The following is a 16,740-nucleotide window of genomic DNA, read 5'->3' as shown; positions in this document are numbered from 1 at the left end:
AGAATCTCTGCAGAGGCAATTAAGCCCCATTAGACAGTTGAAGGGTTATGCTTGCCGTTCCGCCACCTTACCGATTTCCAGGGGTCCCCTGCAACCAGTCGATCCCTCTTTTTGGCCTCATTGGAGTCCATGGGATTCTTATGGCAGGCATCTTGGCCCCTCTCCAAAGTTATACTGCTCCTCTCCTTCTCACCCACCAGTTCCGTTGGTGTATGAGGAGGAAGAGGTGGATCTCAATCCACAGGTCACACTATCAAAAGGCTACCCTGGCAGATAAGGACAGGCTCTAAGACTGGACTTCCTGTGGAGGAAGGTCTCCTCCTCCACAGGCCTGCAATTTTGTGTCACTAACTACCAAGCATTGTTAGTGAAATATGATTTTAATACCTATTCCAGGCTTGCAGACTTTACAGACAAGCTTCCCACAGAGAACAGGACCCAGTTTCACTCTCTTCTAGATGAGAGGATTGGCAAAGGCTATTGGCAAAGGCAGCCCTGCAGAAGTGGCAGACATGCACTCGATGTGGCAGGTATGGAATCCAGAAATTTGGCCACTGATCTTGTCACGAGGAGGGACTCCTGGCTGCAATCATCAAGTTTCCTAAATAGGTCCAGAACACCATCCAGGACCTCCGTTATGGTGAGTCAAATCTCTTTGATGAGAAAACAGATGATTCCCTGATGATACTCATTAAAAGCCTCAAGATTGACTCTGTGTTCCCTGGTGATTTATACTTCGACCCCTCAGGAGGAAATACTAGTGGCAACCCTATAGACTGAGGCCACCCCCTTCTCATGCACCTTTTTACCAACACAAAGACAAGCCACCGCGCAAATGTCAGAAGATTCAGAGGCCTTGCTTCTGGGCCCTAGCTGCTGCCACAGCCTCTACTCATTCTCAATCACCAATAAAAAGACACTTTTGACATATTGATTGAGACCCCTGTACCACCACTGATCCCAACCACCTCATCCCCTGTTACTTTTGGGGCCATCTTGCACTCTTTGCCCACAACTGGAACAAAATCACTATGAACAGTTGGGTTCTGGAGATTATACACCAGGGACAGTCCATAGAGTTTCTCTCATTTCCACCTCACAAACTGCTTTCCTGATCCCTCTTCAGGGAACACTTTCACAATGTAATTCTTCAATAGAAAGTGGACTGCCTCTTACACCCAGGGGCCATAGAGCATATCTCACCTCATTACTATGGGAGAGAATTTTACTTCTTGAATTTCCTAATTTCCAAAAAAAGATGGAGAGTGAGACTCATCTTGGTCCTTTGGCAATTCAACATCTTTATTTGAAAACTGAAGTTCTGGATGATTATTTTGGCATGTGCATTCCCCTGCCTTCAGGAAGGGTTCACTGCTCTCCACATAAAAGACACATATTTCCATGTGGACATTTGCCAATCACACAGGAAGTTTCTACATTCTGTGGTAGACCAGGAACGCTTCCAGTTTTGAGTCCTCCCCTTTGGGGTGGTTACAGCACCCAGAGTATTTACAAAAATTTTCTCTGAGGTAGTAGCCCAGATGAGATGCCAGGGCTATATGGTATTCCCATACCTGGACAACTGGTTCCTGGTAAGTCGATCTCATGAAGAGGTCAGGTCAGCAACGAGGATTCTCATACAACTTTTAACAGCCCTAGGTTTTTGCATAAACAAAGAAAAATCTGTTTTGTTACCTACAAGGTCAATCAACTATATAGGGGCGAGGCTGGACTAGATTTATACAAGAGAATTCCTCCTCTCAGAAAGGTTTCATGCACTGAGCACCTTGATTTCACACATCACTTACAGACCATGAACCACAGTGCACAGTACCTTTCATTGTTAGGCCACATGCACCTACATGTCTCCACTTACAGTGCCTACAGGCTTGGCTCCACTCAATCTATTGACCAAGCAAGGACCATATCAACTCCAGGGTGATTGTTCCCACCACTGTTGTCACAATGGGGTACTCTGTTGTGGGACCTCTTTGCATCCCTAATGAATAGAAATCTCCCCCTATATTGATTCAAAGGAGCCATGGGTTGAGACTCCCATGGCAGTGCTCTGCTGATGTCTTGGACAAATGTCCTCAGATATGCCTTTCCTTCCCTTTCCCTGCTTCCACAGGTCATAGGGAAGATAAGTCACAACAGAGCCAACATCATTCTCCTTGCTCCCTACTGGCCCAGGCAGTTCTGGTTCATGGAAATTTTAATAATATATGCCCATCCACCAGTCAGGATTCACCCGTTCTCAGATCTCCTAACCCAAGATGGAGGGAAGACCAAGCACCTGAGTTCAGGCTCACTTCATCTCATGGTCTGGGTTTTGGGTGGGTGTTGGAAATAGAATGCTCATGTTTGGCCCCCATCAGGTGATCCTTAACCACAGTAGAAAAGAGTCTACTAGAACCTGCTATCAAGCCAAATGGAAATGCTTTTCGGCCTGGGCACAACTGTTCCAATATTCTCCAATGTGAATATAGTAAATCAGAGAGAAACAAGTATAAATGTAATGGAGGCATTGTGTTTAGTGAATTTGTCTACTATATGATTTTAATCCAAATCAGACTGATTATAACAGTAAGATATTATAAGCTATTGCTTTACTGTCAGTCATTTGAATTCTTTAATATGACTAGTCAATGTCCATTTTGGATCCATAACTTAAATGAACTTTAATTACAGTATTCACTTTGTTTTCCTGTGCTAAATGATTATCTCTGAAGTGCAATTTTACGATTAGCAGAGATTGAACGTATAAACTAAGCTAGGGCTGATTTTTCCCTTGAGTATAAAACAGGTAAATTCATAATGAAAGGATGTTGTGTTTGGATTTCAAATGAATGCAAAGTCTGTTCTGCTTTATAGGTTGTATTTTTAAAACTGTCTAATCACTCTAAAATTAACAGAAGAATATTAAAATTGAACTTCAGAAATACAGAAGTTAAATACGAGTCATATATATTGGCTACTCATTAATATTAATCTTCTCCCTCTCAGAAATTAAAAATGTATGTATATATTGAGTAAATATTTTTGAACTATTTAAGTTCCTAGATTTTAGTGCTTATTCCTCAGTGGCATAAAGCTGTGGTGGATAAATAAGGATATTAATTTCATTATGGAATTTCCTTGTAACCAAAATTTGCATTGTTCACAGGTGTTTACATAAATGTCCAGAATACATAGGAGACAGAAGTTTTCCCCATCTGAGTTTCCTTATCTCAGTATAAATTATTGGAGATATCCCATCTCCTAGAACTTGAAGGGACCTTGTGTCTAGCCCTCTGCCTTCACTAGCAGGACCAAGTACTGATTTTGCCCCAGATCCTTAAGTGGCCCCCTCAAGGATTAAACTCACAACCCTGGGTTTAGCAGGTCAATGCTCAAACCACTGAGCTAGCCCTCCCCCCAAGTAGCTAAGTATAGATTTAGTTATATTGAAATGGTACATATCGCTAATAAATGAATTTAAATAGGGACCAGGACAAATTAACTTTAAAGAAACAAAATTGGTATAAATCAATTCTCCTTTTTCCATTCAGAGAATAAAACAGTGGCCCAGTCATTCTGTCAGCTGTGTACTTTTAATTTCCATGGAAGTCAATGGAAGGCCCATTGAATGAGATGATTGGGCCCCAAACATTAAAGTTAAGCTTAGTATAAGCCCCAATCCAGCTCAGAAATCCAAGGTCAGATCCTCAGCTGGTGTAAACAGAGCTTTGACAATTTATACAAACTGAGGACTTGCCTTCCACTGGTTGTCAAAAAGTCATATCAATGAAGAACAAAATGTCTCCCTGTGCTTTGCTATAATGAAAGAAAAGTGTAAATTCATTAATCATTATGACTGGATGAATGAATCCTTCCCAAAGTTCTTGTTATAATGTCCATGTTTTAGTATGGCTTAGAATTTCTTAGGGATGCTTGAATAGATGGCAACAAATGAGTTCTGAGTTAAATAATAGCCTATTATGAACTGAATCCTGCAACATTACCAAGCATAGCATTTACTACTGTGAGCAAGGTTAAGATTTTGTCATGATTACTTTTAGTAAAAGTCACGGACAAGTTGTGGGCAATAAACAAAAATTCATGGAAGCACGTTGCCTGTCTGTGACTTTTACTAAAAAATAAGTGGGGACGGGGAGGAATGACAGCTGGAGCTCTATGGGGGGGGGGGAGGGGGGAGGCTGGCAGCCACAACCATGGGAGGGAGCCCAGCCCCCGCACAGCCGTGTAGGTGGGGGGGAGGAGGGGCACGGCCCAGGAGGTGGCAGGGAAGAACACAGCCCTGGCTGCAGCCTCTAACAGCTGAAGCCAAAGAAGTCATGGATATCCTGTAAAGTCACGGAATCCATTAAATCTGTGACTAAATTGTATCCTTAACTATGAGTTAATGATTCATATTTTTAAAGGTATTTAGGCATTGAGGCATTCAGCCTAAATATTTTTCTGTTCTGACCACCAGCCAGTTTTTATTTTTACATACAGGCACACAATGAGGAATCTGAAAGTTGAAACTTTGAACGTAAATAGTCCATGTTAAGCCTTTGCTATGTATGTGTGTCTGCAAATATATATAATAATAATTTTAAAAGTTACAAGCAAGTGAAAAATCATTTTTGAACAGTTATTATAATTTAAGGAAGAACCTAATAAAATCCTGCTCCTTTTGGGCTTGTCTTCACTGGAAAATGAGGTCATCATAAAACATGATCTTGGATCATGATTAAACCCCTACTGAAACTAGCTTGCAGAATGATAAATGTGTCTTCACTAGAGAATTGGGTGATTAGAAAATACTGCAGACATGCAGCAAGAACAAGTTCACTGCTGCTTACATTTGTTTTTCCTGACTATTTTTATTTGAATTCTGAACACTTAATGTTGCATTAACATAATGTTTTGCATTTAACTTTGTTACAGATAAAATTGTTCTGTTTAATATTCTGCTTGCAGTCTGAATTAACCAACAAATAGAGTAGGCCATCACTATGTAAATGGTAGAAAGCTCAATTTTTATGCTGAGTGCATGAGCTATGATGACCTGTCAATTAATCTGCAGGGACCCCAGCTGGATCAATTACAGCTTTAGTAGAGGGATGTCAATTCTTTCTTTACCACTTGAGTCAGCCTGGGAGAAAGCAAGGATAATACTGACAAACAAAAACAAAATGAGAGGATGACACTGAGCAACCAAAACTTTTCATCAGTTTATCCATTGCAGGTGGGACTGAATACAGCAGTAGCAAAACTGCTTATAGAAAAATTAAATTTCAGATTCACTTCAGTCACACTCTTCAATTTTATTTTAAATCAATAGCTAATTTTGGGTACAACTAAAAATGATTTTTTTCTTTCATTAACTTATCAAACTAAGAAGGCCAACAGCATATTGGGCTGTATTAGTAGGAGCATTGCCAGCAGATCGAAGGAAGTGATTATTCCCCTCTATTCGGCACTGGTGAGGCCACATCTGGAGTATTTTGTGACAAAGTTCCTCCTCTACCTTGGTGGGTCCTGCGCTTATTGGCGGATTTGCTCGCTTCACAGATTCACCCTGTGGGTCAGGAAACAGTCCAGAGACCTTCCCCTCTGGTAGAAGCTATAGTCCAGGTCAATTCCTCCTGTGTTTGATCAGGAGTTGGGAGGTATGGGGGGAACCCAGGCCTGCCCTCTACTCCGGGTTCCAGCCCAGGGCCCTGTGGACTGCAGCTGTTTAGAGTGCCTCCTGGTACAGTTGCACGACACCTACAACTCTCTGGGCTACTTCCCCATGGCCTCCTCCCAACACCTTCTTTGTCCTCACCACCGGACCTTCCTCCTGATGTCTGATAATGCTTGTACTTCTCTGTCCTCCAGCAGTATGCCTACTCACTCTCAGCTTCTTGCACACCTCTTGCTCCCAGTTCCTCACACACACACACTTCCTCTCCTCTGGCTCCCTGGCTTGACTGGAATGAGCCCTTTTATAGCATCAGAGGAGCCTTAATTAGAGTCAGGTGCTTAACTGCCTCACCTGACTTTTAGCAGGTTAATTGGAGTCAGGTGCTCTATTAGCCTGGAGCAGCCCCTGCTCTGGTCACTCAGGGAACAGAAAACTACTTATCCAGTGGCCAGTATATTTCCCTTCTGCTACTCTGCTGTTCCCAACTGGTCTGGGTCTATCACAATTTGTCCAGTTTTGGTCCCCCCTCTACAGAAGGAATGTGGACAAATTGGAGATAATTTTCATTGCCCTCTGCTGGACTATTAGGGAGCTGGGACACATGACTTACGAGGAGCAGCTGAGGGAACTGGGGTTATTTAGTCTGCGGAAGAGAAGAGTGAGAGGAGATTTGATAGCAGCCTTCAACTACCTGAATGGGGGTTCCAAAGAGGATGGAGTTCTCAGTGGTGGCAGCTGACAGAACAAAGAGCAATCGTCTCAAGTTGCAATGCGGGAGGTCTAGATTGAATATTAGGAAACACTATTTCACTAGGAGGGTGGTGAAGCACTAGAATGGGTTACTTAGGGAGGTGCTGGAATCTCCAGCCTTAGAGATTTTTAAGGCCCAGCTTGACAAAGCCTTGGCTGGGATGATTTCGTTGGTGTTGGTCCTGCTTTTTGAGCAGGGGATTGAACTAGATGACCTCCTGAGGTCTTTTCCAACCCTAATATTCTATGATTCTGTGATAAATAAAAGTTATTGCATTGTTCAAAGTCTGTGCTGTGCCTTTTCTGCATTGTATCTGTTGTCTAAAATATCATTCACAAATGAGCCTAGACAATAATTTCTCACTAAGCCCTGCAATTTAGCAGTCCATCCCTGCTCAACAAAGCACTTAAGCATGTGTTTAACTTTAGATACATGCTCAAGTCCCATTGATTTCAGTTGGACTTTAAATTAAGCATGAGCTTATGTATTTTGATGAATAGGGATGGACTTTAGCACATGCTTAAATGCTTTGCTGAACTGGAGTCTAAGTCAATTTTGGTATTCATAATTCTCCATGTAATAAATAATTTGATTATTAATATGTTAACAACAATGCTGTTGCATTTCCAACTGCCTATACCACATTTAGAGAAATAACCACTGGAATATGGCAGCTAGATTATGTAATAGTTTAAGGTCCAAACCCAATAGACAATATAAAATAGTTTTGATTTACTTATTTATTCTGGCTGATGACACAGAAGGCAAATTTACTTTGACCAATGTAATATCTCACTGGCCATCAAACCAGGCACAGATTTAACTGAATGTTTCAGGCAATACAAACATTTAAAGATTATTCCTATTAACACAAAATTTGTTTCCCTAAAATAGTTGAATTTAGAACCTAAAGTATGCAGTGTGTCTATTTCTAAAATATGACTACATTATAAAATTAAGAATTTAAGTATTAGTGCCTATGTTTATACTGTGTACAATAGGTCCAAGAAAAGTGAAAAATGTTACATTTTAAATACATTTTGAAGTCTCAGGGCTTGATCCCACAGTGTATAACTCACACTAAAGTCTATGGAGTTGCCAGCATGGAATGTATCTCAGGATCAGTTTCTTACTTTGGATGTGTAGATGCCAATTCATGTTGACTCCAAGCCAAAGTAAACTCTTGAAGGAGCCTGCTAAATAACGTAAAATTTATTTTGATTATTTTTGTTTATGGATAGCCCAAGGCCAACATTGACTTAACAATGGAATTGACCACTTTATTTTGAAAAACCCTAGAGCAATAACTCCCCGCAGTTGTTTTTCTTAGGTGATTTAAACCTTGGTTAGCTGAAATGCATCTGAATAAATGTATATTGTTTATCTGCAGCCCATGTTAAATCATTCAAAACTATTTTAATTATGAATCAGGATGTCCTAACCTATTGGATTGACTATAGGAAGGATGGAATTATTGCACCTGGAATATTAAATTGTTTTTTACATAGTCTATTAGGTAAATCTGAAATTAGAAACTCCCTACAAAACAAATGACACGCCATTGATAAAGGTTTTTTGACTGGAATACATTTCTAGGGTTTGGGGTTGAGTAAAGTGGAAAAAAGGATTTGTTTAATTCCATAATAGTGAGTCATTTGATCCCATTTTTGATTTGATATGATGAAGATCTGTGATACAAATTCCCAAATCTAAAAACTGGTGTGATTAGACAGAACTAACACTCTTTCTCTGTAGAAATTCTTAGAAATGTTTTTCCTGAGTGGTGCAACCTCAAACAGAGACAGAACTGACTTCATTGCAGCTGGCCTTTATTATAATCAGCTCTATAACTAGTGTAAAACCTCCCCTTGATTGGTATTTCAGTCCTCTCTCCATTAATATGAAAGGAACAGGAATGGGCCCAGCAGGGATTGGGTCTCAAGACTTTATTTGGATTGAACCATCAAAAATTAGCGTGACATCGTGTGATATATTATTTAGGCCCCGGTTCCTGAAAATATTCCTATTCAGGACAGTATCTAAGCATGTGCTCAATCCTGTTCACATCCATGGAATTTAAGCACATGCTTAAGTGCTGTTCTGAACCAGGGTTGATTTAAGCATATGTTTAAGTCCTGTATTAAACAGGCTTTAAGGTCTGTCATATCTTATCTATCTGTTTTATGTAATGCCCATACCCATAGTATTTATGAATGCAATATCTGATCAATTAAATTATTCACAGATTAGTGCTGTGGTCAGCACTCACATGCAGCTTTAAAAGACATTTTTGTAGCTTTAATTGTATGATTAAAATATAAATACACCATTTTGTTCACACCTCCAGGGATATAACGTCTTTGCTAAGGCCCTGGCTCATCTCTCTGTAGTACTCTTTACAGCCTCTTCCCAATCCTTCAGATTGTTAGTTTCACTCCCACTCTTATAATGAGGCCAAAGAAATCTTTGATTCAAATTAAACATCTGAACGCTGATGATCTGGAACCAAAATGTCTTTATATACTGTAGCTGCCTATTCTATAGTTTAAGCCAATCCCAAAATGATTATTCTAACTATCGTAGCTGTTCCAACAGTTGGAATTGTTGCACCTTTCCCAAGAGGATTTGAAATTACGAGTGCAGGAAAATTTTTGATCTTTCTGTGAAACTTCCTATTTTTGAGTGATTGCACATCTCCATTCCAATTTAGGGGTGTGTGTGTGTGTGTGTGTGTGTGTGTGTGTGTGCGCGCGCGCGCTCCGTCAGAAATTTTTCCCTCAGTGATATCCATCGGATTGGCTCTGGTGCCTGCTGGTGCCGCACGTCCATAGCAATGGCGTATAGTGCATTGGTGTTTCCATGCTCCCTCAGTTCCTTCTTGCCATCCAGGACAGTTGTTGGAACTTCTCTGTCCTTGTTCTTACAAATCTTCTTCAGCGGACTTTGTTGCCTACTTTATTGTGCATAGTTTTAGTCATAGTTAGCTAACTTTTCTTTTGTAGTTGTTAGACTTTCTCTGTTTTAACAGAGTTTCCTTTGGTACTGGTGCCGAGGGCTTGCACTCCTTTCACCATCTGAGAACCTTGGCACCGTTCACCATCTCCGGTGCTGAGGAAGAAACAGAAGAAGATGTTCCCCAACTCCTAGAATGGCCAGACTTGGAGACTGCAGCAGAGCGCGACCTGCACAGGGCCATTCTGTGGCTCCAGCAACTCAGGCAGTGCCATTCACTCCAGCCACATTGAAGGTGCCACTGAGCCTGGCACGGATCAATCTGTCAGCACTGGAGGGTCAGCACAGTTCCAGCACTTTGGCGGTACCATCCACGCTGGAGACTTTTGCTGCAGCTAGAGACCTGTTCCTGCTGTCGGTGCTGGCATTGCCAGTGGTACAAGAGCCAATAGTGTTGGTGTCAGCGGGCAGAAAAGAACATGTGAATACTGGCTATAGCTCGGTACCGAGACCCTCAGTGCTGTCTAAGGGGGAGCTGGTCATGATGGCCCAGTCCTGGTCTTCCCTGCCTTGGCACTGGTCACTGGCACAAGTGGGAACTGCTCCTCTCTGTTCTCCAGACAGAGATTCCTCATCATCAGACAATAGCAGGTGCCTGTACAGTGGCCCTTCTGGAACCCATTGGCGTTTCTCCCTACACAGGGTTCTCGATCGAGATGCTCCTACTCGGTGGCCTCTGAGGGAAGAGTATTGCCGCCTCTTCGAGCAGAGCCTGATCCAGGCTCCAGTACCGGACTGGTACTGACTACCAGGAGCCAACACCATGTGACCCAGCCGGTGCCGAAGGCAAAGATCAGTACTCCCTGCTGGTGCAGGATTCCTCCTCCTCTTCTCCTGATGAGGCCTGTGGCAGGAGCTAACATTGCACGATCTCATGACAACAATAAGGCTCTTCTTAAGAGAGTTGTCCAAAACCTGGGCATCCAGAGGGAGGAGGTTAAGGACTCCTCCCACTCTTTGTTGGACATCTTGGCCACAGTGGGCCTGTCAAGAGTGGCCCTTCCCCTCAACAAGGCCATCAGGGACCCAATGAAAGCCCTATGGCAAACCCCAGCATCCCTACTCCCACAGCCAAAAGGGCCAAAAAGAAGAACTTTGTCCTGACTAAGGGATATGAATTTTTACATACTCATCCTCTCCCAGTATCCTTGGTAGTCTCAGCTGCCAATGAGTGAGAGTGACTTGGGTTACCACGGGTGACCCCTAAGGAAAAAGACTCTAAGAAGCTAGACCTGTTTGGGAGGAAGGACTACTCAACTGGGGGTTTGCAGCTCACTTTTGCAAACTAACAAGCAGGTTATGACTTTAATATTTGGGACTCCTTGTTAATGTTTAAGGACTTGATGCCCCAAGAGGCCAGACACAAGTTCTCCTCTTTGGTGGAGGAGGGGAAGTCTGTAGCAAGGGCTTCCCTACAAGGGATCCTGGAAGCTGTGGATTCAGCAACCAGGTTCATGGCCTCTGCAGTGGTTATGCATAGAAGTTCCTGGCTCCAATCCTCAGGCCTCCCACAGGAGGTCCAACAGACTCTCCGGGATCTTCTCTTTAAGGGCACTTTGCTCTTTTCAGAGCAGATGGACTCTAAGCTCCGTGGCCTCTAGGATTCCAGGACTACTCTGAAGTCCCTGATCTTATACACCCCAGCCTTCCTTCTGGTTCTTTCCTCCACTGTCCCAGAAGGACTCACAGAGGAAGAGGAGCAGAGACTTCAGGCAGAGACCTCCACCCCAGTCCTCTCGTCATCAATGCTGCTTCCCCAAGACATTCCAGGCACTCTAAGCAGGTCTTTTGATGGGACTCATGGGGACAGCGTACCAGCCACAGAGACTTTGGATCCAACCTGCACTTTGTTTGCGGACCACTTGTTCCACTTCCTTCGGTCATGGTCCTGTATTATTACAGACCCTTGGGTACTAAGCACAATAGAAGTGGGATATACCCTCCAATTCAATTCTCTTCTACCCACCCCATCCCCCTCCCTGTCTCTCTTCAGGAACCTTTCTCATGAGTAACTTCTAGCCCAGGTAGGGTGACCAGACAGCAAGTGTGAAAAATTAGGACGGGGGTGGGGGGTAATAGAAGAGCCTTTTTCTTATGAAAAAGACCCAAAAATTGGTATTGTCCCTATAAATTCGGGACATCTGGTCACCCTAAGCTCAAGAGGTGCAGAGCCTTGGAAGAGGTTCCACAGAATTTAAGGACTTGAGGGTTCTACTCCCATTATTTTCTAATCCTGAAAGCCAAGGGAGGTTTCAGATCTATCCTGGACCTGTGGCAGCTCAACAGTTACCGGCAGCACCATGCATGTTTACAAAGTGCATGGTGGTCGTAGTGGTCTTCCTAAGGAGGCAAGGGGTTAAAGTTTACCCTTACCTTGATGACTGGCTGGTCAGAGGCTGGACTAGGGCTCAGGTGGAGTCCAGCATTCATCTCATCCAGTCAACCTTCTGGGACCTAGGCCTACTAATGAATAAGAAGAAATCTACCCTTTCCCTGGTACAGAGGATAGAGTTCATTGAAGTGGTGCTCAACTCTGACCAAACCAGAGCCTTTCTCCCAGAAGGGCAGATTCAGGCAATCATGATGCTTATAGAGCACCTCAAGGAATTCCTGATTATAATGACACGGAGTTGCCTGAGGCTCTTGGGTTAAATGACCTCATGTACTTATGTAGTTCAGTATGCGAAACTTCAACTCAGACCTCTCCAGGCATGGCTAGCTTTGGTGTATTCACCAAAACCCCATCATCTGAACACGATCCTCATGGTTCCTCCCCCCGGTTCTCATCTCCCTTGGTTGGTGGCTGGACCCGCTGGTGGTTTGCGTGGGCATTCCGTTCTCATGGCCCCATCCATCGCTGTCCCTTGTGACAGACGTATCAGAACTGAGCAGGGCACGCACATACCTACATTGGAATGGACACATGCAACACGTCTCGAAGAACAACAGTTATGGAAAGGTTAGTAACTGTTTTTGGTTTTTTTAGCATTCGACTGGGCAAATGGTAATATGCTTCCTGTTAAGAAATGGTCTGCATCAGTGGCCCTTCTTGATCCACTTTCATTTTCCGTGTTTGATAATGACTTGCGGCTACAATGCTCCCATGCAACGTATCTTAGCTTGTGTCTATCTTCACATAATGATGCAATCTTATAAAATAGTGGTTAGAAAAATTTCTTGAAATTTGGTTGAATCCTTTGCTAATTTATGGCAAAGGTTTAATGCACTGATCATTCTTTGTCTTTGCTAGAAAACAGATAATACTCATTCTAGATTATATTGTTTATCCCATTGCCTCAGAGAGACTCTTAATAAATCTGGATGAATGTAGCAACTACCTCATACAACCATTATGAAAAAATGGCAAATAATCACACCTTTAAATTTTGATGACAACATTAAAAACAATTTAAAAATTAAAAAAAAATCCTCGGTAAATACATTATGATATACTATAAAAATGAAGGATTTTAAAATAATGTAAATGACAGGCTTGGACATGAGTTCAATAGATATTACGAACAAACATTTCATAAATACACAGATTTTAATAGTTGTCAATATGATAGCTCTGGTAAGAGATCAGTATTATTCTAAGCAGTACAAAAGTTGGAAACGAAAGTATAAAGGTTAGCTGCAACTTTAGTGTATATCTGAAGGACTGGCAAATATACTTGGAAGCACACTTTTAAATTTTTCTAACATTCATTTTGGTATGGCTGATAGTTACTAGCATTTTATCCTTGGGATATTTACAAGCAATTGCGAATCCATACTTCTCTTTCTATAAATTAAATTCTGCATGAATAAAGAATAATTCCATATACAATAATGATCACAAGAGAGAAACTCAAGATAACAATGATTATATTTCAATCATATCTGAAAAAATTATCAAATTATCTATTACAATAAAATATCATGTAATGACACAGATTAGTTATGGTATTAATTAGCTTTATCTTTGATATGTTTTTGTTTTTACAGCTTCTGCCACATTTGAAGACTTTCAGATTCGTCCCCATGCTCTGTTTGTTCATTCATACCGAGCACCAGCCTTCTGTGACCACTGTGGAGAAATGCTGTGGGGTCTTGTGCGTCAGGGACTTAAGTGTGAAGGTAAGTTACATTAGCATTTGCTTTCCAATCTCAGTGAGTCAAGCATGCCACTTCTGTGCTTGACAGTATCTCAAAATAGTGTGGGCACCAGAACTATTCTTCTGGTCTCCAAGGGGCATCCCATAATGCATTGTGGAAACTGGTCAGAATATAGTAAGCCTGGAGCCAATCCAAGGTACTTCAGAATACTTATTGAGACAGCAAAGCAGTACAATCAATGCAGCACAGTGCTGGGTAGACATATAGAATAAAATCATGACTTCACTGAAGTCAATGGGAGTTTGATTTTCATGGATCCAGGATTTCACCCATGGTTTCTAATTCAATATGGGCTGTACTGGTGCAAGTAAAACAGTGTGAACACTCAGTTGGTTTATTTAAATTGGTTTAATTATGGTGGTATAAGCAATAACAATGCAACTTTTGTATATAGACAAGGCTTTTGATAAGCAAACAGAAATTCTGATTTTGTATTTGCCATGTGACAGAGAATGCTTCCTTATTTAAATATTCCCAGATTAAAGATTTGAAGGTAAATATTTTCATGGTTTGTGCTATCTCCTATACTACTATGTCAAGTAAATCCACTACTATTTCGCTAGTCAATATGTAAATGCACCCTCAGTTAAAATTACTAGGAGTTGTGTGTGTATGAAAAAAAAGCACAAAACTCATTGCATACCTATTGGATGGCATTCATTTCAAGGGACAATCACACAATGTGGTCTCAAAGTTCCCTATATTCCACATTAATTTGGTGTTCATTCCCTTTTTGCTATTGAATATTATTTACATAAAAAATGAAGAATATCTGAGATTATAGCCAGAATTTTTTGCACTAAAAAGTGGATCCCACATGTTAATTTTCCTCTATGAATTTTTTTTGTTTGTTTTCTTCATTTTCGGTATTTGGTGCACACTGCATATTTGAACCTAGGCAGGTTGAGAGGCATGGCTCATTGTTTTCAGCGGGGGCTACACTGACCAGGGTTACTCCAGCCATCAAGGAGAATTTTTTGATAAATGAAAAATAAATTTGTTTTTCTCATTTTCTTGTCCAGTTTTTGGCCCTGAATCTTTTTTAAAAATTGTTATTGGAGTCTCCATTATCTTCCCTAACATTAAGTAATGATGCAAAGCCATTAGGCTTATTGGAGTCTTATGATTTGTACTCCGGGTGTTGTTGGGATGGATACACTGGCAGAAAATCAGAAAGGCGTGTGAATTTGCCTAGAAATGTATTCATTGCTGAACAGAGTCCTTACTGGTTAATCTCACTCCCCTCTGAATTGCTTATATATAAGCATTTAAATGCTTATAATGACCTGTGATACAGCATGGCCAGAGAGCAGCAGGAGAGGGTTAGAAGAGAGCCTTATTTCCTGTAGAGGGAAGAAAGTTTGCTATAGATTAATTAGAGCACCTGAAGCCAATTAGAGCACCTGAAGTCTGTCACCTGATAAAAAAAACCCTGCTTCAATCAGACAGGGGAAGGAGTTGGAGCAGAGAGGATTGGTGTTGGAGCAGAGAACAGTTTGAAGGAGTAGAAACAGTGGATTGGTGTTGGAGCAGAGAGCAGTTTGGAGGGAAGCAGAGGGAAGTTTGGAGAAGTGCTGCGGAGGGCTAAGAAGACAAAGACCCAAGGTAAAGGGACACCTGGCTTGTGCAGAGGGAGGGCAGGAAGCCCCCACAAGCTGAAGGGCAGGAGAGGGAAGTATCCCAGGGGAAGGAACCGCTAGTTCAAGTGGTTTACCACTATCCTTAGGGCCCTGGGCTGGGTCCTGGAGTAGAGGGCGGGCCCAGGTCCCTCCCTCTCCACTCCCCTCCTCTAGGACACTAGTGGGGCAGTTAATATCCCAGTTCAGGGGCAGGAAACGGCACCCTGACCCCTCCCTCCCCCCCAAGAAGAGAAAACACGAGACCCATCATAGTAGTGCCGGCAATTTGCCACAGACCAGAGTAGATTATTTAGGCGGAGGAGTTCAAGAGGCATAAGCCATTATTCTGCTGGAGAAATGGGATCTATTCTCTTCCCTTTTAAAAAAGATATTGTGTTTAAATAAAGAGTAATTTTGTATGGTTGTCTGACCTAACTCATTGATAAATTGAGATGACAGAAAAAGGACAACATGAAAATAAATGTAGCAGTTCCTGGAGTAAAGCTAATAATGGAATAAAAATATTGTGGGAATTCAAAACAAGATGCTTAGTATGACTAACGTAACAAGGATAGTGATGATGATCTTTCTCCTCCGGGCCTAGAATAAATGAACAAATTGTAGTTGAATGACTGAATCTAGTATCAGAGGAGTAGCCGTGTTAGTCTGTCTGCACAAAAACGAGGAGTCTGGTGGTACCTTAAAGACTAACAGATTTATTTGGACACAAACTTTCATGGGTAAAAAACCCACTTCTTCAGAAGCATGGAAGAAGAAGTGCATCTGAAGAAGAGTGTTTTTTACCCCCAAAAGCTTATGCCCAAATAAATCTGTTAGTCTTTAAGGTGCCACTGGACTCCTCGTTTTTCTGAATCTAGGGAACCTTTCTTGAGGCAACACAGTAAACTTTCTGAATGTCTGCTGCTTTGGAAAGTCCAGCTATTTTATGGGTACATTTGCAATCCTTACTCTTCAAGATATCCAGGCTTCTTTAAAGGGGAAAAATGTATACCCCATGTCATCCATAGACAAATAGTAATACTGTTGGCTTCAAAATATTGTACTGTTTGAAGTGCAAGGATAACTAGATTTACTACTATTGATGTTCACCTTTATGTGTTTAGTTACAGGCTGTGTTTACACTACATAATTTACAGAGGCATAACTGCAGAACATTTGGTGAAGATGCTGTAAGCCAATGAGAGAGAGCTTTCCTGTTGGCTTAATAACTCCTGCCTCCATAAGAGGCGGTAGCTATGCTGGCGGGAAAAGCTCTCTCACGGACATAGCGCCATCTACAATGGCACTTAGGTTGGTATAACTTATGTCACTCAGGGGTGTGGATTATTCACACCCTTGAACGTGAATTATACCAAAGTAATTTGTAGTGTAGACATAGCCTTAGGCTTGGTCTACACTAAACCCCCAAATCGAACTAAGGTACGCAACTTCAGCTACGTGAATAACGTAGCTGAAGTCGACATACCTTAGTTCGAACTTACCGCCGTCCAGACGCGGCAGGC

The 16,740-nt window shown here is 41.8% G+C and overlaps 1 protein-coding gene across 3 annotated transcripts in view; it reads left to right on the top strand.

Moving 5' to 3' along the window:
- PRKD1 (protein kinase D1) overlaps positions 1-16,740 on the top strand; it is a 316,426-nt gene that overhangs the window by 223,386 nt on the left and 76,300 nt on the right. For all 3 annotated transcript variants that reach the window (XM_054027843.1, XM_054027842.1, XM_054027844.1), the window contains exon 3: positions 13,428-13,559. In XM_054027843.1, coding sequence (XP_053883818.1) covers positions 13,428-13,559 — 132 coding nt within the window. The remainder of the gene's footprint in view (positions 1-13,427; positions 13,560-16,740) is intronic.

Source organism: Malaclemys terrapin, chromosome 4, assembly GCF_027887155.1.
Source record: "Malaclemys terrapin pileata isolate rMalTer1 chromosome 4, rMalTer1.hap1, whole genome shotgun sequence".
Classification (NCBI taxonomy): Eukaryota; Metazoa; Chordata; order Testudines; family Emydidae; genus Malaclemys; species Malaclemys terrapin.
The sequence above is the reverse complement of the archived record's forward strand: the minus strand, read 5'-3'. Positions and strand labels throughout refer to the sequence as shown.